The following is a 21,418-nucleotide window of genomic DNA, read 5'->3' as shown; positions in this document are numbered from 1 at the left end:
GTCAGGAGTACCTGAGTTCAAATCCGACCTCAGACACTTAACACTTACTAGCTGTGTGACCCTGGGCAAGTCACTTAACCCTAATTGCCTCACAAAAAAGAAAGAAAGAAAGGAAGAAAGGAAGAAAAAGAAAGAAAGAAAGAAAGAAAGAAAGAAAGAAAGAAAGAAAGAAAGAAAGAAAGAAAGAAAGAAAGAAAGAAAGAAAGAAAGAAAGAAAGAAAGAAAAAGAATCTGCGAAAACCTTTCCTTTCCTCTCCCCTTCTCTTCGGGCCCTATATTTCTGATAGCGGTGTGCCTGAGAACCCGAATCAGTGTTCTCTTTGCTTCTCCCTCTCCTGTGTGACATGGGCCCTAAGCAAGTAGGAGTAGGAGTGGGTGGTGATACAGAGGAGCAACTTTTGTCAGATTTCCCCTTCATGGCAAGAACTGGGCATAGGCAACTGGCAATTGACTCGGCCACCAGAAGTAGGAACAAACCCTTCCCCCACTTTGTGGGGGCACTTTCCCTGAGAACTGGCAATTCCACAACTTCTCATTAACGGGGCTGCCCAAGCCAAATGCAACCCCAGCAGAAGTGAGGCTTGGCCTCTTCCCCTTGATGAGTGCTGGTAAGAGAGGCCCCTGAAGAAGCCCCAACTCCCTCTTCCCTCCCTTTTCAGGGTCAGGGAAGGTGCCTGGTTTGGCAGAACACCAGGTTCTTTTCTGCATTGCGTTGCTTCCTATCTCTGTGGGATAAGCCAAGCAGAATGCCTTAAGGGTCAGGACTTCTGATTTGTTTGTTTTTTATCATCGCCTCTAGCAAATATCCATGACTCAGTTTACCTATCTGCACAGTGGAAAGCCCACCCTCTAATGCACCTCACCCCATATCCCGTACTTTGAAAGTTTCAGGGAAATAGGCTTGCAATCCAAGGAGGCTGTGTGTTGGAAAAAATGCTGGAAAGTGATTTGAAAACCTGAAAAATACTACACAAATTGAAATGATTATTGTGAAGCCTAGGTCTCCATCATCATCATGTAAACCCCCAAACATTTAGAGAAAAGAAGAGGGTATTACAAAAGGACCAGTTATTCTCCATCATCACTGCATCCTCAGCAGCAGGAGAAATGACTTCTTGGTCAGGCACTGTTTGGGGGCTGAAGAAAGGAAGGAATGAGGGGGCAGGTAGGTGGTGCAGTGGATAAAGCACTGGCCCTGGATTCAGGAGGACCCGAGTTCAAGTTCGGCCTCAGACACTTGACACTTACTAGCTGTGTGACCCTGGGCAAGTCACTGAACCTTCATTGCCCTGCAAAAAAAAAAAAGGAATGAGCCATTCTGCAGCAAGGAGGAGTAGGGGAGGCAACGTCAGCAACATGGCCACCATCTTACATTCCAAACACAAAGGGCGTGGGATAAAGGTGTGGTCATTCTGCACAGTGGGTCCCCATCATGACAATTGATAAAGCTCCAGGACTAGAGTCAGGAAGACCTGAGTTTAAATCTGGCCTCCGAACCTTACTAGCTTGCCCAGGGAAAGTCACTTTACCTCTATCTACCTTTGTTTCTTCAACTATAAAATGGATATTATAATAATAGAACAGACCCCCCCAAGGTTGTTGTAAGGATCAAAAAAGATAATAGTAGTAAAAGGCTTAGCACAGTGCCTGGTACATAGTAGGTGCTTAATAAATGCTCGGGTTTTTTTCCTTCCAATCTAGGTGGATAGCCCAACAGCATCCTAAGAAACATGGTGAGGAGGGATAGACAGAGAGTCAGAACATTAGCCCAGAGGAGCATTGAGGTGGAGGGGTGGGGAGGAAAAGAAAGAAGATAGGGGGAGAGTACTTCATCTTTTGTGGCTTTAAGAATGGGAAGGAGACTGGTAAATGAGAAGGTAGAGACTGGGAAGGCAAAAGACTTGGTTTTGCCATTTTGTACGGGTGTGACCTTAGGAGAGCAACATCTGTGCTGTGGATTTCAGAGTTTCTTTCTAGCTCTAGCATTCTGTAATTTTGAGATGCTCAAATGAAAGGTACCAAGAAGGTAGAGAAACAAGAAGGTACTCCTGAAATGATGTTTCAGCCCACTCACATTCCATTCCCTCTCCCAAAGAAGCACAACCTCAGGTGGTTTGGGTGGAGGCAAATTATTTATTATGGCAGACAGATCCAAATAATGACACTCCTTGAGAGAAACATGTTCTTCCCCAAATTTCTGCTCCATACAGCGGCAGTGATATATATCTTTTTGCAACCCCTCTACCATGTCCCTCCCCCCAATTAACACACAAAAAACCTATTAAGTGCAAATTTTAGTCTTGTGAGATTTTTTTCCTCCAAAGGTACAAAAAGCAATATAACATTCCATGATTTGGTCTTGGTGAAATCAGCCCCCAAAATGAGAAAATGACACCCCCAAATATAACAAGCTTGTGGTGAGTGCAGCGAGATGTTTTTATACCTATAGATAACATACACATACACACAGAAGTATGTGTATGTATAGAGCACATGAGCACATCTATATACAGAGGCATCGACAAGTTGCAATTAAAGGAAGACATCAGCAAGATACAGGAAATACTTAAGACATGGGTTTTCCTGTCCATTAAGACATGGATAGGAAGGAAAAATCTCTTGATTCATAACCCATTCCAAATGATCCAGGCCATTCTTGTGACCCAGACTTATCACTCTGGACCTGACCAGTATCTTTCATTATCTACTTGATTTACCTGCCCTTGTAAATAACTACTAGCCCACCCTTCCCCAGGAAGCACATGGTATTAGCTTCTTTTTTCTTCTTGTTGATATATTGACTCAGGATGAGCAGGCAAGGGGTTATTTACAAGATAGGATCCAAGGCAACCCAAGGCATTTCAATCCTAAAAAATTGTGCTTTATTCATAAACTCTAATTTCCATTGTTGGCCAGCCCATTCCCTTTCACAGTGACATATTGGGAAGAAGCTTGAGGAGGAAAGCAGGATAGGAGGGGATAGGAACCCCAGAACACTGGGAAGAGGGTCAGAGAGAAGAAAGGGCTGCTATAGCCAGAAATGTAGCTAATGACAATGAGTAGGTACTCTGAGGGCAAGGAAAGAAATTACTCAGCTGCCCCAATGGAGAGTAGCATGAGTAAGTGTAAGTCTCTTGAAGGAGAGGCAGCTTGGGAGGAGCAATGTAGGAAAGGAAAGTCTTAGGTTCAGCAGAGAGTTGAATGCATAGAGGAGATGGGTACCCCTGGGCACTCTCAATGTCTAATCCTTTTTCTTCTATAGCTAAGGGCATGAGCCCCTAAGCTCTCACCACAGATTAAAAGCTGGGGAAAGGGCCCAGGAATCCTGATTTCCTCTCAGGGACTCTTGGAATAAACTTAGAGGGCCTTGCAGATAAGTTCTCAAAATGCTATTAGTCCTGGTAACTGCCGGCCCTAGGACCAAGTCACCCCCACCTCCCCTCCAACAAAGGGGAATTATTATGGGCCAAACCCAGCAACATCCCTACTTTAACTGGCTGACTTCAACAGAATCATCACTGAAGGCTGAGCAAGGCTATCTATCTCCTGAATATGTCTCATCGACACTTAGGTTGAGATGAACTTCCCGGATGGATGAAGAGCATGGGTTTAACTCAGCCTTCCAGGAACCTAACACTGGTTGGTCTTCGCATTCATCTCAGGCTTCAGTCTTTAGGCACCAAGGACAGCAGAGGGGCCTTCACAGATCCTGAGCCTCAGGGCACCAGAAGCAGTTGGGGGGGGGGGGTAGGGAGGGGAAAGCTGTGTGAGAAAGCTTTTGTTTCCACTTATTGAGAACTGAGTACTTGCACCCCTACCCAGTGTATCTCTTGAGTGTGCCTCATTGTAGAACAAACAGAAAGACCATTGGCTGGATTCAAACACCACACCTAACACTACACTACCTGTGCAGCCCTATGTAAGTCATTTAAACTCCCTAAGACCTTGGCTTTATTGTCTGTAAAATGAAAGTGTTGGACTAAAGTTTCTTGTGAGGTCTCTTCCAGAAGTAGATCTATGATCCCCATCACCTTAAAATGAGGCTCAGGGGCAGATTCAAAGAATGATTTTGGCCCAAGCCCCAAGAATCTAATTAGTGCCTTGTTCTTTCTCTATCCTTGAGGCTGGGCTTCTGAGGGAGCATCAGAACCAGTAGGACCCAAATTGACTTTGTGCCCAGTCACCACAACACCCTAGAAGGTTGATGACTCCTGTGAACTGGTAATTCCCCACTAAATGGTGGGTAAAATCACACACATCATCTCATCCCCACGATTCAGAGTCAATGGCAAATGAGGCAAAAACTCTTCCTATTTCTCTTTGTACTCTCATCCCTATCCAATTCATTCCTACCCATCCGCAATCTAGATCTTCTGTCCTACCTCCCACTAAACCTTCTGTAGCCTCTATTCCATTGTGAACAGGCCACTCTTTATCCTATATCTTTTCACTTCACATTTTCCATCTTTTTGTAATAATGAAAACTTCAGAAAACAATGCATCTTGAGCAATTCTCTTGAGCACTGTATGTTCCTTCTCCATGACACACTGGGCCAGCAGAAAAAAGTAAGCATATTGTCAGCTCTTCACTCTCACTACTAGACTGTACCTTCACCACAATTACTCAACAACTCATCCTGTTTTATGGTTCGTTGCATTCATCTTTCTTACTTGGTTCTAACTCTTGTCACAATAATCTCCAGGCCTTGAAGTCATTCTTCCTCCTTTCTCAAAGAGCTCAATGCCTTGGTCACAATCTTCTCACCCCAAACTGCCATTTTACTTGGAGGCTTTAATATACGCAGTGTCCTCTCAAATACTTTGGCCTCCTAGTTTATAAGTCTCCTAAATGCCCGTGGCTTCCATCTGCATTCTACTTCAGGCACACAGAGGGATGGATGGACAATCACTCACAATTCTTCTACCATCATGGGCCAGAAATCTGAAATGCAACAATCCTCTATCATTCAACCTCTCCCTCCATCTTACTCCTCCTAAGCTTAGTCTTCATCCTTGTCTCTAGTCCTTCTACCCTTCCTTGTCCCCCTGGTTCAATCCTGTCACCAGTCAAACTTTGTGAATCTTCTACCCTTCTTACCCCTCTACCTGGTTTACTCTGCCTTCCCTAGTCCTACTCTCTTGTTGAATGATCCAGGACAAAATCACAATCCTCTAGACTGGGTTCACTACAATTTTATGTCATCTGATGCACTGCAAGGCAATCCTTTCACTGTTTCCTGATTGACTCTCTATTAGATTCTCTACAGTGGCTATTCTAGAGAGACAATTTCATTTCAAACCTCCTGTGCTACTTTCTTCCTCATTTTCCCTCAGAAGGGGACTTGTCTTCTCCTTTAACTGAGAAAAAAGGGAATGTTCATTGCAAGCTCCCTCTTTTCCCCAACTATACCTCAAAATCCCTCTTCTTCATCCCTCATTATCATCTCCTTTTCTCCAAACTGATGAGGAAGTTTTCTTTCTCATTTCCAAGGCCAATTCTTCCACTTGGGCTCCTAGTCCCATCCTTTCCCCTCCAGAAATTTACCACTTCAATAATCCTCTCTTATCTCTTATCTCTCATTCCCTTCTGGCCTCTTCCTCCCACTATCTACAAAAGTTCTCTATCCTTAAAAACTTCCATTTGATCCTGCCCTCCCTCAAACAATAGTCCCATTTCTCTTCTCCATTTCATAGCTAAACCCCTGGAAAGAGTTATCTACACTCAATGCATCCATGTCCTCATCCTTCCCTCTTTTCTCAACCCCACTGAAACTACTTTCTCCAAGGTTACCAAATGGTTCGATCCAATGGCTTAGCCTTAGTCTTTACTCTATTTGACCTCTCTGCCGTTTTTGATGCTGCTGACCACCCCCTGCTGACCCTGGAAGGTCTCCTCCCTTAAGACCTTTTAGGTCTCCCCCTACCTCTTTCACCACCTTTGCTCAGTCTCATCAGTCTGGTCATACCCAATAAATGTGAGCATACCCCAATACTCAGTTCTAGTTCTTCTGTTTCTCCATAGTCTCCCTTAGTGGTATCATTTGATCCTATGGATTCAATTATCATCTCTATGAAGATGACTCTCCAATCTCTATATTAGGTCCCCATGTCTCCAAAAGTCCCACATCACCAGCTGGCTGAAGGACATCTCCACCTGGACATCCCACCTTATCAGCATCTCAAATTCAGCATGTCCGAAACAACTCTATTTCTTCCAAAAGCCATCACTTCTCCAAATTTCCCTTTTTTCTTCTGAGAGCATCATTAGCCTACCACTCACAGAGGTCACAACTTTGGAATCACCCTTAACTCTTCACCTCCATACTCTGTTGACCAAGTCTTAGTTAATTCTACCTCCACAGTTCTTGCAATCATCCCTTTCTCTCCACTCACAAAATCCCTATTCATCCTAGGTAAGGTCTTCATCTCTCCTCTCCTAGACTATTGCAATGTACTCCTTACTGGTCATCCTTCCATTCCCTACCCTTCTCTAATCTATTCCACACATACACATACCAACTCAAGATTTCTAAAGTATAGATTTTTCAATATCATGGCATAATTCCTTGTAGTCAGGAAGACCTGGGTTCAAATTTTACCTCAGAGACACACTGGTTACCTGTCACTTCTCAGTTCTCCAGACTCTAAGATTAAGCATCAGAAAAGGTGTCAATCTGTGTTGACAGAGAAAGCTCCCTGCACTAATGAAATCACAGGTCTGGTTTTTTAAAAAGCACAGATTGAACCATGTCTCTCTTCTACTCAAAATTTTCCAGTGACCCACTATTGCTTCTAGGGTAAAATAGACATTTTAAGCCCTCCACAATATGGTTCCAATCATTTCCCCTTTCACACTCTGTCCCATCAAACTGGCCTATAATCTTGTTCGCCACATATAACACTACACTCCTGCCTCCATGCATTTGCAAAGGTGGTTGCCCAGCCCACCCCCAATGCCATTCCCTTCTCATTTCTAGCTCCTTGAGTCCCAAGCTTTCTTCAAAGCAGAGTTCTGGGGCTACCTCCTACACAAGACCTGCCCTGATTCCTTCAGAAGTTATTGTTTTTTCCCTCTCGAGATGACTTTTTATAGACAGTGTACATGTTGTATTCCTTCCCCAAGAAGAATGCAAGCCCCTTGAGGACCAGGACCGTTTCATTTTTGTCTTTGAATGCCAAAGACACGTAACAGATGCTCAATCAATGCTTGTTTGTTTTTTAATTGAAGTTGGTCTTGAAGAGATCCTCACTGGCCCTTGGAGAGAAAAGTATTTGAAAGGCTGGAAGAAGGGAAAATCAACTTCTTCTTGCAAACCTTAAAAACCCAAGGAGGAATTACAGTGTCCAGAATCAGGGCTGGTGGAAAATTTAGAAGTGATGAGAGGGCAGAGGGAAGGTGCATTCAGAAGAATAAGCAGGAGTGAGTGACCTTCCTTAGGTACTGATAAAAAACAGGTGAGAGTCCCATGGCCTTTCTTCTCCTCTCTGGGCAGCCAATAACCTAACCCAGACAGATAGCCTGCTTACCTTCACTCCAGTCCCACCCCATTGGCAGTGTTGATTTGGCAGTTAGGTACTAGATGGGGCCTTGGAGAAACGTAGGATGTAACATTTCACCCTGTCTACTTTTCTTTCTGACCCTGGAGCTCCTCTCCCTTTCCCATTCTCTCCCCCTCTCTTCCTACTCCATCTCTTCCCAAACTCCAACCCAGCAGTAATGGCTCAGGCTTTAGCTACAGAGATGGAATTGGATGCACACACATGCAAAAAAAGTATTATTATAATCTTGGTCCCAAAAAGAGCTGAGCTGGTAGTTCACATATCTGTTATGGCTTCTCGTGCATCCCCAGAGTTTTAGATTGTCTTACCCAGTCATTTTTGGGCCACATAAACCTGAGAGGCCAGGTGGGCAGGGACAGGGATTGTCCTTTCAGAACACTGTCTCAGTCCCTTCCCTTCACCTCTTCTTTCACCTACATGCCCTGTGTATGACATTTTGCCCCCTGGAGGTGCAATACTGGGGTGGGGCAAGGGGCCAGGCAGGGCTAAGGGTGAATTTAGCTTAGGTTGGAGGATAAAGGCATTTCCCAACATCTTTAGTCTCTCCATTCCCCATTATTCTGACTCCCTCTCTTTTAAATACATTTCTTTTTTTTGGACTTAAGTAGCAGTATCCTTTTGTGAAATGTCTGGAGGAGCGACAATAAGGAAAGGCAGGACAATAATCAATCTTCATCTATAGCCCAAGGAAGGTTTATATGTCCCCTTAACCACCCAGAAGCCTAAAGAAAAAGAAAAAAAAAAAACTCCTCCAGCCTGGAGAACCAGTTATCCTGTCTGACTCTTCCTGGGCACAGATGAACCAGGGAAGAGAGTGCTGTAATCCTCAGAGGATAGAGATCATACTCAGAGTCCTGACTGTCTCCAGACTTTCTTCCTGAAGGAGCTAAGGAAAACACAAGCTGAAGCAACTCTTACATCTCTGTTTGGGGCAGCTGGTAAATTGGCAGTGAAAATTAGGTCTCCTCTCAGTCCCTTTGATTCTCCACCTCCCCCCCAGTACCACCTATCACCATAAGTGGGCAGAATTGAGGTCTACCCTAGGCCTAAATGACAAGGAGATTTGAAGCCCCCTCCTAAATGCCTTCTCTTCATTCCCACCTCATCTCTGGTCTTTTACCTGACCTATGTACTTGAACAGCACATCTTAGACTAGTCAGAGACCCTGTGGAGGGTGACTGGAAATGGTCTGTCCAAACTGGACCTTGGAAAGAAGCTACCTCCATTCTTCTCTGTGCCACATTCAATACCCATCCTTTAGCCTCAGAATGTCTCTCTCTCTTCTTACCATCCTCCCCCTCCCCAAACACACACACACACACACACACACACACACACACACACACACACACACACAGTGTTCCTAAGGCATAGATTGGGGGGAGTGAAGAGAGGGGAGCATCTCATCTGAGAAGGCGGGTAGCAGAGACTGCTAGTAAAAGGTGTCTCCCCCGCCAACCAGGTTTGCAACTGGGGCTTTCCTGTAGCTAGGCAACCGGTGTCAAACTAGCCACCCCCAGTCAGCTTACCTAGCTAGAACTACACATTCCCTTCACCCATGCCCAGCTCAAGTGACTCTCATTTCTTCCACTAAGCTCCCCCTAAAAACTCAAGGGGCTCCTAGTCATAGAATAATGAGGTGGAAGAACTCTGCTGATGATCTGAGGAGGACAACAGAGCCATGACAGAGAATAGTGAGAGTGAGGCTCCTGCTTCTCTTGGATTTTGCTCCCAGCCTCCTATATCTAGGAAATGCACTTTAGTCCACCAGCCACCCCCAAACTATGGGAACTCATTCAGACACCCCCCCCAAAAAAAACTTGATGATCTTTGAAGGGATTCTCTGTTAGGAGAAATCCCAGGAATTCTGCAAAAAACAGAACAAGGGGTCTTCTGCAGCGCCAGAATGGCCTCTTAAACAGGCTTCTCTCTAGGGCTAATGCAGCATTAGAGACTCAAACCAAGTTCCAGACAGGCAGAGAGAGCTTTTTCTTCCTCCACAATCCTCCTTTCCCAAGACTTCTCCATCTTTAGGATTCTGGCATGAGCTTCTTAACTCTCATGTAGGAATGGCCAGCCTAGGGCCTTGTTTTACCTTCCTCTTGTGGAAGAAGATGGGCATTTATATGGGCAGTGATACCTACTAGGCCCCCTCACTTTCCTACACCCCATCTGAACTTCAATTCCCAGTTGGTTTAATGGTGGGTGTCTCTGATGGAAGAGAGGTGAGTCACTCTTGGGGCAAGGGGGTAGGGAGGGCTTCGAGTAGGAGGCACAGCGTTGGGGGCTAGAATCCTGGCTTAGGAGAAGCATAGTGAGAGGGGTAGGCAAGGAGCACATTGTATAGGGTGGGGAATGAGAGGAAGACAAGTAGGCGTGAGAGGGGGAAGACCAAGAGACCATCCACCCTTACTTGGTGCCATCTTCTGGATTGCCCTCCCCATCTGTCTTACACTCCTCTTCTGTCTTCAGGTCATCCACATTCAGCTTCTGCTCCTGCTTCCTCCTCACACACTTGACCACCATCAGTGCCAGGATGACGACAGCCAAGAAACCACCCACTGAGGCGCCCACGATCACAGCCACCGTTGAGTCACGTTCAGGGGGCACTGGGAGGGGGAAGGGAAGACAGATGACTAGGCAAGGGCACCAACCCTCAACTGCCCCCTAATCCTCATTCCCTCCTAGGGCTCAGAGTCAGGGTCAGAGCCAGGAGTGGAAACCAAATGTCCTACTTTACAGCCCTTTCCATTACTATGGAAAAACTCACCAAGATGCTTCAATGCCAGCTCAAGAAAGAGATTAAACAAATTCCACTCACCTGCCACCAATTACTCCTGATTGGCAAATAGGTCTTCTAAGGGCTGCTTCTGGTAATCTTTGGGAAGGGAGAAAGGAAGAGAGAGAAAGAGAAAGAAGAGAGGAGGGAGGAGAGAGAGAGAGAGAGAGAGAGAGAGAGAGAGAGAGAGAGAGAGAGAGAGAGAGAAGAGAAGAGAGAGAGAAAGAGAAAGAGAAAGAAAGAAAGAAAGAAGGGAGAAAGAATAGAGAGAAAGAGAGAGATGAGAGAAGAGAAAAAGAAGAGAGAGAAAGAGAAAGAGAGATGAGAGAAGAGAAAAAGAAGAAAGAAGAGAGAGAGAGAGAGAGAGAGAGAGAGAGAGAGAGAGAGAGAGAGAGAGAGAGAGAGGATCTCCCTCTAGCTGCCCTGATTTCTCCCTTCTCCCCTGACTTTCTACCCCGAGACTCACCTTGTGTTAGGACCTGTAGGTAGATTGTGCCTAGGCCACGGTTGCGGTCAGGTGGGTTCATGACATAACATTTGTAGGTGCCCTCATCCTCCAGCTGTACATTATTCAGGGTCACAGACACATCATACTTGCTGGGGTTCCCTGTGAACTCCACCCGATCCCCAAAACGGTTGGGCTTCAGGTTAATGATTTTCATCCGAAATTGGAGAAACTGATCATGAGGGAGAAAAGGGAGCACAGAGTGGGGAATTTTTAAAGCAAACACAAACACACTAATCATAGTTTCTCATTTCCCTCCCAGGCACAGACCCTCCCCCCATCCCAATATACTGGACAGAATTATGTTTCCCATTATAGTCCCTCTCCCCTTCTATCCTCAGAGCTTCCTGGAAGACGCCTCTTAAACTGGGCTGAAATTCCAACCCAAGTGGACTTTAGACTCAGCATCAAGAATGGGACCTAGAAGGATGACAGTTCACTTGTTAAGCCCAATTGCTCCTGAGCCCCCAGACCATCTCCCAGCCCTGCTCACCATCTCCTCAGTGCAATTTTCGCACTCTTGGTAGGTCCAATTCAGGGAGAACTGCTTATTGTTCACTGTGTAGCAGGAGTTAAAGGTGCAGGCCAGGCGCACAGTAGTGCCGTTGAGGACATTGAGGGTCATGGGAACTGTGACCTCCATACTCGATGCTGATGGCACTGGGGACAAAATCACAAGCCTGTGAGAACCAGAGTTGATGGAACTGGGCTAAAAGGGAGAGCCCAGCCCCTCCATGCTCAAGGTGTAAAGGAATCAGGGCAATGAAAGGGGTGATGAGGCAAGGGAAAAGCACTACCAGCTGTCATTTGGGCAGAAGGCAGGTGACTGACTCTGCCACCTACAACTAAAAGATGGGGGAGAGGCCCCAGAGATGCAAAAAAGGGAAACCTAGAGTGGGCGGTTTTACAGGAGTGAAGACAGAATAAGGGGAATAAATCAAGTTAAGGAAGGGGGATGTGCAACTGGAAAGCACCAAACCACTCCTGGTGCCACTCCCAGGGACTCATTCCATCATGCTGTCTCCCCCCACCCCACCCCTGCCCAATCCTCCCCAGACACTTCTGTCCATCTCTGGCACACTGAGGCTCAGATATTCTGAGCACAAAGACGGGACGCTCATGCAGAGGGCAGGAGAGAGTCAACTGCCACATTCTTTCTCCTCCCTCTCTCTAAATCTGCAGGTCCTTCAAATTACACTCCAACAATAACACCCTAACAACTCCTATGTTGTCTTCTTTGAAGGGAGGGAGTTGGAGAACTAGTTCTTTGTAATTATCAAGGGGAACCTCTCTAGAATTTTAGTCTGGAGTAACTAAGCCACTGGACATCTTTGATCTTCCCCCTTCAGCTCTTGTGAGTTATCCTGGTGATGTGTAAGACATCAAAGGTTGCCAGCTAGTGGAGCAGTGGACAGAGCATCAGCCCTGCAGTTAGGAGGACCTGAGTTCAAATATGACCTCAGATATTTACCAGCTGTGTGACCCTAGGCAAGTCACTTAACCCCAATTGCCTCCAAAACAAAAAAAAAGATATCAAAGGATTTGCTGTCAGGGGTTCCATGACATAAGCTCATTTATGCTACCTAGGAGAAGCCATGGACCTTAAGTTAGGGAAACCTGAATTTAAATTCTGCCTTTGACACTAGCTATATAGCCATAGTAGTTGTTATTGTTGTTGAGTTGTTCACTTATATCTGACTGTTTATGACTCCATTTGGAGTTTTCTTGGCAAAGATACTAGAATGGTTTGCCATTTCCTTCTCTAGCTCATTTTACAAATGGGGAAACTGAGGCAAACAGGGTTAAATGACTAGCCCAGGGTCACCCAGCTAAGTGTATGAGGCCAGATTTGAATTCAGGAAGATGAGTCTTCCTGACTCAACTCCTGAGCTCTGTCCACTTCGCCACCTAGCAGCCCCATAGCCACAAATAAGTAACTTAATCTCAATGAGTCTCCATTTCCTCATCAGTAAAGTGGGATAAAAATACCAACTACTTCACATCATTGTTGCTAGAATGAGATCATTTTATGCTGGGCAAACCTTAGAGTACTATAATCCTTATCACCATTTCAGTCATGTTCCACCCTTCATAACCCCATTTGGGTTAGCTCAAGATGCTGGAGTAGTTTGCCATTTCCTTCTCCAGTGGATCCATCAGGCAATCAAAGGTTAAATGACTTCCCCAGGGTCACCGAGTTAGGAAGTATCTGAGGATGGATTTGAACTCCTGACTCCAGGCCTAGTGCTTTATCCACTGAGCCACCACCTCTTCAGAGTGCTATAGAAACATCAGATATTACTACTTACTAGCAATGTAACCTCTGGCAAGTTACTAACTCTTTCTGGGCCTCAGTTTCCTTATCTGTAAAAGAGGAAAGCTGCTCCGGATCATTTTCAAGATGCCTTCCAACTCTAAATCCTATGATTTTAAGAGTCTGTGATTCTGGGGGCAGCTAGGTGGCAAAGTGGATAGAGCACCGGCCCTGGATTCAGGAGGACCTGAGTTCAAATCCAGCCTCAGACACTTGACACTTAACTAGCTGTGTGACTCTGGGCAAGTCACTTAACCCTCATTGCCCTGAAGAAGAAAAGAAGAAAAAGAGTCTATGATTTCAACTCACTAGGATACTATCAGAGAAGGGTAGTGGGTGTGGCAATTGGGGGTGAAGGAAGGATCCTGAAGATGAACCCAGCACTTTTCCCCCTTGCTCCTTTCCACCTCCTCCCCTACACACATTTTCACTCAGTATTCCCATCACCCTCCCTTCCTTTACCAAAAAGCCTGCAGGAGGAGGAGAAGCTTCACCACCCTTTTCTCTCTTGTGAGAGGCTGCTTTATTGCCTTCCTCTCTCCAATTCTCCTACTTTTGCTTCCACACCACCCACCACCCTGCTCCTCCCCTGGCTTTAGCATTTCTCAACTTCTGGGTGTTTCCTTTCATAATACTGTATATTGAATACTTTTCTACTTGGTAGCAGTTTCAAGGGCAACGAAGTCAACAGCACCAGTACCTTAAATATCAGACCTGACAAAAGAACAGAAGGTTCCTCATTAGATTCATTTTCTTTCAAGAAGATTGAGCATAATATGTATAATAAGTAGTGGAGACAAAGGGATTAGCACAGCATTACTAGTTAGAAACTCTATTCCCCTTGAATTCTACCTTGAGAATAAGGAGGGGGAAGCACTGCATTTCCCTGATGGTCAGGCACCTCCACAGCCACAGGGGTCCCCTTCTCTGCCCAGAATGGCCTGTTTTCTGACTTTTTTTTATGCTGAATGGTTCTACCACCAAAGCGGCTGCTGCGTTGCAGTGTCAAATGACAAACTTCACTTCCCTCTTGGGCCCTTCATCTGCTCAACCCAGTGGACTTCATTAAGAAGGACAGCATACCTCTGGACATCTTGAACAATAACGTGGCTCATCAGGGAAGGCTGTGCAGGTCAGAGGCAGGCTTGTTTGTTTTTTGTTTTTAAGAAGTGAAAGGGACCTTCTGTATCAGGGACTTCAAACTCAGGCCCTTCTGGGCAGCTCCCCCCCCCCACACACACACACCTCATACCACTCCCCCAATCATATTATATGGCCTTCTCTCTCTTTGTTCAGATGAAGGTATAATCAGATTGACAAATGTGAAGAAAAAACAAAGGCTTAGACTGTTGCAGTATAAAATTAATGTTAAACAATTTTAAGTAAGCATGTAACTTGAGTTTAAAGCTATGTCTCTAGTCCCAGTCTGGAGAAGGAAATGGCCAATGACTCCAGTATCTTTGCCAAGAAAACCCCAAATGGGTCACGGAGAGTTGGACACAGCTGAACAACTCTAGTCCCAGTGGCTCTTTTTATAGATGAGAAAAGAAAACCCAGAGAACCTTAATGATGGGGGATGCCCCTATCCATCTCAGCAGGTAAGTGGTACCAGACCCTCTTTCCCAAGGCAGGTGGATGGATTTGAAAACTTTCCCTGCAAGGCCAAGGAATTCATATGAATATACATTCCAGCCCCTTCCCCAGGAGATAGCAAAGCTTCATCTTGCAAAGCGGGTGGTGGGCAGAGAACTGGGGAGGAGAGATACTCAGGTCTGGCTGAGCTCCGAATAGAGGTGGCCTTCGTTCCCTCCCTTTAGCCAACCCTGCCCTCTGCTTCAAGCCCTTCTTTCCTAGGGGTCAAGCTTGGGGGAACAGGGATCCTGAGTTGGACACTGCCCCCTGATGTGACTTTGGACAGGTAGTTTCCCCTCTCTCAAGTTCTGCTTTGTAGGGGGGGGGGGTAGATGCGGATCTTTTTAAGGTCTCCGCCCGCTTGGAATCCTATGAGCTCACGGGGTTAAAGTCGGAGTTAGGTGCATTGCAGACATTTCTCTCCCAGCAGGGTTACCTCTGCAGCAGATCCTGAGCAGAGTACGTGAGCCCTCTAGAGGGAGCAGAGCTTACTACCTTAACCCTACCAGCTCAGAGAAAGCATCTGAAAACTTTAGGGTCACAGGATTTAACGCCTTAAGGGACGTTAGAGGACATATACTCTGACGTCTTATTTTTACAGACAAGGAAACTGAGGTCCATAGAGGGAAGATGCTCCAGGTCACATAGGTAAGCGAGTGACAGAGGGTCTTAAAAGAGATGAGGAAAGGATTAAGTTAAACTTGCCACCTCTGTTTTGTCAATCTCCCCTCCCCTCCCCCCAGACTTCGCAAGTCTTTTTTTTTTTTCCTTCCCCTAGAGCTATTCCTTAAGTCGTTTGTGTCTTTGGCCAAAGTCACACAGAGGCAGGGAGATAGATCTAGGGGTGAAGTGAAAAAAAGCTTCCTAACAATTAGCACTTTCCAAAGGTGGGATGGACTTCTCCTTGAGGTAAGTGGACTGTTCCCTCCTGGGTGGTTTTTAGTTAGATGCTGAAAGGCCACTTGGAATGGATGTTATGGAAAAGAATCATGTCCAGCTATGGGCTGGACTGCATACTATGATGTAGAGAGTAACAGAAATTGGAGAGCTGAAGAATTCTTACTCCCCATCTAGTGGCTCACACAGCCTTCTTGGGCATCATCTACTTGCCTAGGTTAATATGAGCATTAAGTGAAAGAAGGGAAAAGGGGAAGCAGAAATTCAAGGAGCCTCCATTCTCCAGACCCCAGCAAGGTATCTCAAGCATGGAGCTGAGATAAGTCTCTCTCCATCACTTGCCAAGCCTACTTAAAACATAACCTATAGGGGCAGCTAGGTGGCACAGTGGATAGAGCACCATCTTGGAGTCAGGAGGACCTGAGTTCAAATCCTACCTCAGACGCTTGACACTCACTAGCTGTGTGACCCTGGGCAAGTCACTTAACCCCAATTGCCTCACCAAAACAAAACAAAAAAAAACCCATAACCTCTACCCTTTCAATTTAATAAGGCTTAACATAAAATTCTGAGACTCTGGGAAACCATCATCAATAAGCTTCCCTCCTGCTTCTATCCCAGTGGAACCACAGAAAGGAAAGATGTGGTCCAGAAATGAAGCATCTATTGCTTCTCTTGCCATAATCTCCCACCTCCTGAACTGCTGTTGTCTGCTGCCAAAGGACCTTCCCATCCATCCTATCAACTCTGCCACCAAAGTCACCTCCTTCGATCCATACCCCTTTTTTAGAGACCTATAGGGGCCTCTTATAATAGACATCAATGCAAGGTCCTTCCTGGCCATGGTGCCACCAGCTCACCTCACCCTTCCAACACAAGCTATTGATTGCAAAGTCATCAGACCCTCCCACACTATCTCACTCCCTCATCCTTCCTCCTATTCCATAGCTTCCTATTCTATAGCAGTTAGGTGGTGTTGTGGATAGTATACCGGAATATAGTCAAGTTCACCTGAGTTCAAATCCCACCTCAAACACTTACTGGTTTGTGACACTGGACAATCCCTTAACCTCTATCTGCCTCCATTTCCTCATCTGTAAAATGGGGATAATAATAGCACCTACCTCCCATAGTTGTTGTGAGGATCAAATGAGATAATATTTGTAAAGAGCTTTGCATACCTCAATGTACTATACAAATGCTATTGTTATTATTACCTCCTTGATTCCTCCCAATTTTATTTTCCATCTCTCATCTCCCAAGTGGTACCTTATACCCAGAAAGCCTCCTTGCCCCAATCCAATCCCTAACTCACCAAGCCTTCCTTCACTTAAGAAGTTCCTGGAATCCCAGTTCCCAAGGGTTTTTCTTCCCTAATTACAAGTCAGGTGGTCTATTCTTCCAAATCTATCTGATGTAAACATTTAAATTGCCAATTCCCTTTTACTTGTCTGTCCTTTACTTGTCCGTGATGTTAACGTCCATTTATAATTATTTAGAGTCATGGGTTACTAGTATTCGAAGAGGGATGATTTAAAGCTGGGAACAACTTTAGAGGCTATCTAATTCAATCCCTCAAGTTACAGATGAGAAAACTGAGGCTTAGACACACCCATGGTCACACAAGTAGTTGTGCCAGGGCTGGGGTTTGAATCCCAGTGCTCTGACTCTGATTCCAGTGTTGTTTCCACTAGATTATCCTATCAGTAGTGTAATAGTTCAGCTGTCAATGTGCCAAATGAGAGCTTAAGTCTTATCATGTAAGTTCCCAAGAGACAGGGACTGTGCCTCTCCAGCTCCCTTTGCCCAGTGCATGGGGATTTTTTTTTTTGAGGTTACAGCACTTCCCCCTTTGTCTCATGGATGTGACCCCAAGTCAGTGCATTTGAAACCATTAAGTTAAGAAAGCAAAGGAAATCCAAAGAGCACCTTTAAGTTGGGCTCATAAATTCACTTCCCAGACCACTTAGCAGGTAGATGAGCTGACCTATAGGAAATCTGCTGGTAATGAAACAAGTGGCACAAATATCTGAACCTTCACCTAGCACATCTCCCTCTGGCTAAGGGGGCAGCTGAGACTTGACCAGGCATTTCTGAAATCCAGCCTTTAAAACTCAGCCCATGTACTTCATTTTTGTTTTTGTTTTTTCTGACTCTCCTCAGCCTCCATCTTAAGTTATCTTCTCCATTGCCCTCAGCCTATCATGTGCTTTAACCTGATGCCTTTTTCTAAAAATAAAAAAAACAACCCGACTCCCCTCTTCCTACACCCATACATGCTTCCAAAATGATAATTACCAACATTATTGGTGAACCAGGGCACAAAAGAAAGACCCAAGGTTCAGCCCTCTGCCCCCATTAGCTTCTATACTCTCTCCAGGCTCACCTATGAACCAAAGACCACAACTCTAAATAAAAGTCTCTGATAGAGGCAGATGCCCTCCAACTAGGGCATCGGATTCAATCCCAAGCCCCCATCAAACAACTAGAAACAAGTCTGAAAATCCCAGAAAGAGAGAGCACAGATTCCATCTGTCCTCTGCCCTGACTCCCCACCCCCATCTAACCCCCATCCTTCTCAGGAAAACTTAAAGGAAGAAGAATCTTCTTTGCCATTTCTGGCTTACAGTTTTCACAAGATAGCATCACAGATTCCACACCCCTTCCCAAATTTCTATGTCAAAAGCAAGTAACAGCATCTCTTGCTCAGGAGCAATATCTCTCCCTACCCCCACCCCTCAATAGGACAAGGGGATATACTCTAAAAAGTCCCCCTTTCCACAACCCCTTCTAGCTCAAGCTGCTGGTTTTGCGCATCGGGAGCATGCAAATGGACAGTCTAACTTACCCAGAGAGAAAAACAGACTGAGCCCAGTGAAACAGAAGGATGGGTGAGGTAGCCAGGCGTCTCTGTGCATTTTCAAGGACTGAGATGTAGTTTGGTTAGGGGCTGGGAGGGGGTGATCTGGGGACTCAGGGCTGGAAGGTGAGAAGTGGTTAGATGCTAAAAAAAATGCACGGATTTATTACAAAGACATTTATAATATTGGGGCAGCTTTATTTCCACCTCTATAATATGGCTGGCTAGTCTGTTGCTGCTTTAAAAAAAGAAAAAAAAAAGGGAAGAGAGAGGAAGATAGGAAAAGGGACAGAGGAAAAATTTTATGGTTGGTGGATTTTTTTTCAAAGCAGGTGGGAGGGCATAAAAAAATGTTCCAAGCAGCAGCAAGTTCAATTCAATTACATGTTTACTGGGTTCACAGCATTGTACTGTACTGGGGATAAAAAGACAAAAATGAAACTCTCCCTGTCCTCAAGGAGCTTGTATTTTACTGAGGATAACAATGAGCATACAGATTAAGTAAATACAAAGTAGTTTCTGGGTATAAGGACAGAGCACTAAAAGCTGGGGTGATCAGGAGAAAGCCCCTTCCAAGAGGTGGTACTCAAGCTGATCCTTGATTGGAACTAAAGATTCCAAGAGTCAGAGTTGAGGAGGGAGAGTATTTGGGTCACAGAGGACAGCCTCCTCAAAGTCACAGGGGCAGGAGATGAAAGTTGTGTATAGGGTCAACTAGGTGGCACAGTAGATAGAGCACCAGCCCTGGGGTCAGGAAGACCTGAGTTCAAATCCAGCCTCAGACTCTTGACACGTACTAGCTGTGTGACCCTGGGCAAGTCACTTAACCCCAATTGCCTCACCAAAAAAAAAAAAAAAAGCAAGAAAGAAAAAAGAAAAATTGTGTATAGGGAACAGCCAATAGGCCAGATTGGCTTCTACAGAAAGTATGTGAAAGAGCATTCTCAGCAATTCTCCCCTTTAAAAATTAAAGTAGGGGTAGCTAGGTAGCACAGTGGATAGAACACCAGTCAGCCCTGGAGTCAAGAGGACCTGAGTTCAAATCCATCCTCAGACATTTACTAGCTGTGTGACCCTGGGCAAGTCACTTAACCCCAATTGCCTCCTAAAAAAATCTAAAGCAAAAACTGCCCTCTCTAGAGCACCGGCCCTGGATTCAGGAGGACCTGAGTTCAAGTCCAGCCTCAGACACTTAACAATTACTAGCTGTGTGACCCTAGGCAAGTCACCAATTGCCTCACACACACAAAAAAAACAACAAACAAAAAAAGAAAACCAAAAAAAAAACCTGCCCTCTCTTTCCTTGACTCTTCCTTATAAACTGTTGATATTCTCAGAAGTATGACCAAATGGTCTTCATCTACACTGAGAAGCAGGCAAGTTGAAATGGGTATAAGTTATAGCAAGAGGGACTTGCTTGGGTTGAAATATAATCAGCCTGATCATAAGGGTCATTAGACAGTGGGGAAAGTGATCAAGAAAAGTTGTCAAACACACTTATGTGAAGATCTTTAAATGTAAGGTAACACAGAATACACCTCTATCCATTGGCTTTCCCCCACCTTTTGGCCTACAACTTCATCAAGGTAGGAAACCCCATGTGTGGAAATACCTTCTATCAATGCAGACCAGCAACAAACTCTAACTTACAGTCTTGGAGAGCTGCCTAGGCCACTGAGAGCTAAATGACTCTTGCCTGTGGCCACACAAGTCTGTGTCAGAGATGGGAGTTAAACCCAGGTCTTTCTGACTTCAAGCAAGACTCTTGATCTCTACCCACTAAGCCATGCTTTCTCTCATTAATCAATAACAAGAATTTAGACTCTACTATATATGTTAACAAGACTCTACCAATTTGTTGCTTGGCACCTGCAGGATAACAAAAAAGTATTATACCATACATATTCCCTACCTTCAAGAAGTTTAATTTAGGAAACAAGACTAAAATATGAAACAACTAAAGAACAATAAGGGACAACTGTAATGAGGTGTTAAATGGTATGCTGGATGGGTAACCTATGTAGGGATTTAGAGAAAAGAACATTTGGGGGCTGGAGCAAGCCATGTAGAAGAAGGAGGAAGGAATCAGGGCCTCAAGAATGGGTTGGTTTTAGATAGGTCAAGAGGAGATGGAGAGGGCACACTCCAAGCTAGAGGTGTAGTCTGAGTTTAGGAATGTTATTGTTCAGTTTTGTTTGACTCTTTTGACCCCATTTGGGGTTTTCTTGGCAAAGATACTGCAGTGCTTTTGTCATTTCCTTCTCCAGAGCATTTTACAGATGAAGAAACTGAAGCAAACAGGGTTTTGTGACTTGTCCAGTGTCACACAGCTAGTAAGTGTCTAAGGCCGGATTTGAATTCACATCTTTCTGACTCCAGGCACAATGCTCTGTCTGCTGTACCACCCAGCTGCCCCTCAGGTATAGCTGCCCAACTTAGGTATAGTAGTGCCTAAAAGTGAAGTACTGGACAAGATGACTTCTGAACCATATGAAGAAAGGACTTCACAAACTAACTGTCCCTAAAGGTCTGAACTCTGGCATAGACCTCTCTGTTTGATTCTTCACTGGACACAGAGAACCACAGAACATGGTACCAGGGAAGGACAAGGAGGTAGGATCAATTCTCATCATCCACTGAGACACAGTTAGAGCTCTGAGAAAGGACTTCCAAGCCTTCATTCAACAGAGACTGAAGTCCTTTCGAACACAACCTTGGCTGCTCTCATCCTGAGCTCTCTGTGGGTAGCCATCAGCAGTACATCCTGCCAGGTGTGCTGGAACAGTGGCATTGGCAGAAGCCACAGGGTGGGGGTAGGGAGTGTTGCACGACTCTCATCCCTTTGGCTGCAATATAGCCATTGGGGGATAT

The 21,418-nt window shown here is 45.2% G+C and overlaps 1 protein-coding gene across 1 annotated transcript; it reads right to left on the bottom strand.

Annotated features, from left to right (window-relative positions):
* Nucleotides 1-2,112: 2,112 nt before the first annotated feature.
* SCN2B (sodium voltage-gated channel beta subunit 2) lies at nucleotides 2,113-18,814 on the bottom strand. Its single transcript, XM_043998398.1, has 4 exons — nucleotides 18,536-18,814; nucleotides 11,338-11,504; nucleotides 10,806-11,016; nucleotides 2,113-10,169 (listed from the first exon to the last, which is right to left on the bottom strand). Exons 1-4 carry the CDS (start codon nucleotides 18,603-18,605, stop codon nucleotides 9,970-9,972), a joined length of 648 nt encoding a protein of 215 aa, XP_043854333.1. The 5' UTR covers nucleotides 18,606-18,814; the 3' UTR covers nucleotides 2,113-9,969.
* Between the last annotated feature and the right edge of the window lie 2,604 nt (nucleotides 18,815-21,418).

Source organism: Dromiciops gliroides, chromosome 3, assembly GCF_019393635.1.
Source record: "Dromiciops gliroides isolate mDroGli1 chromosome 3, mDroGli1.pri, whole genome shotgun sequence".
Lineage (NCBI taxonomy): Eukaryota > Metazoa > Chordata > Mammalia > Microbiotheria > Microbiotheriidae > Dromiciops > Dromiciops gliroides.
Note: the sequence above shows the minus strand (reverse complement) of the source record. Positions and strands in the feature narration are given on the sequence as shown.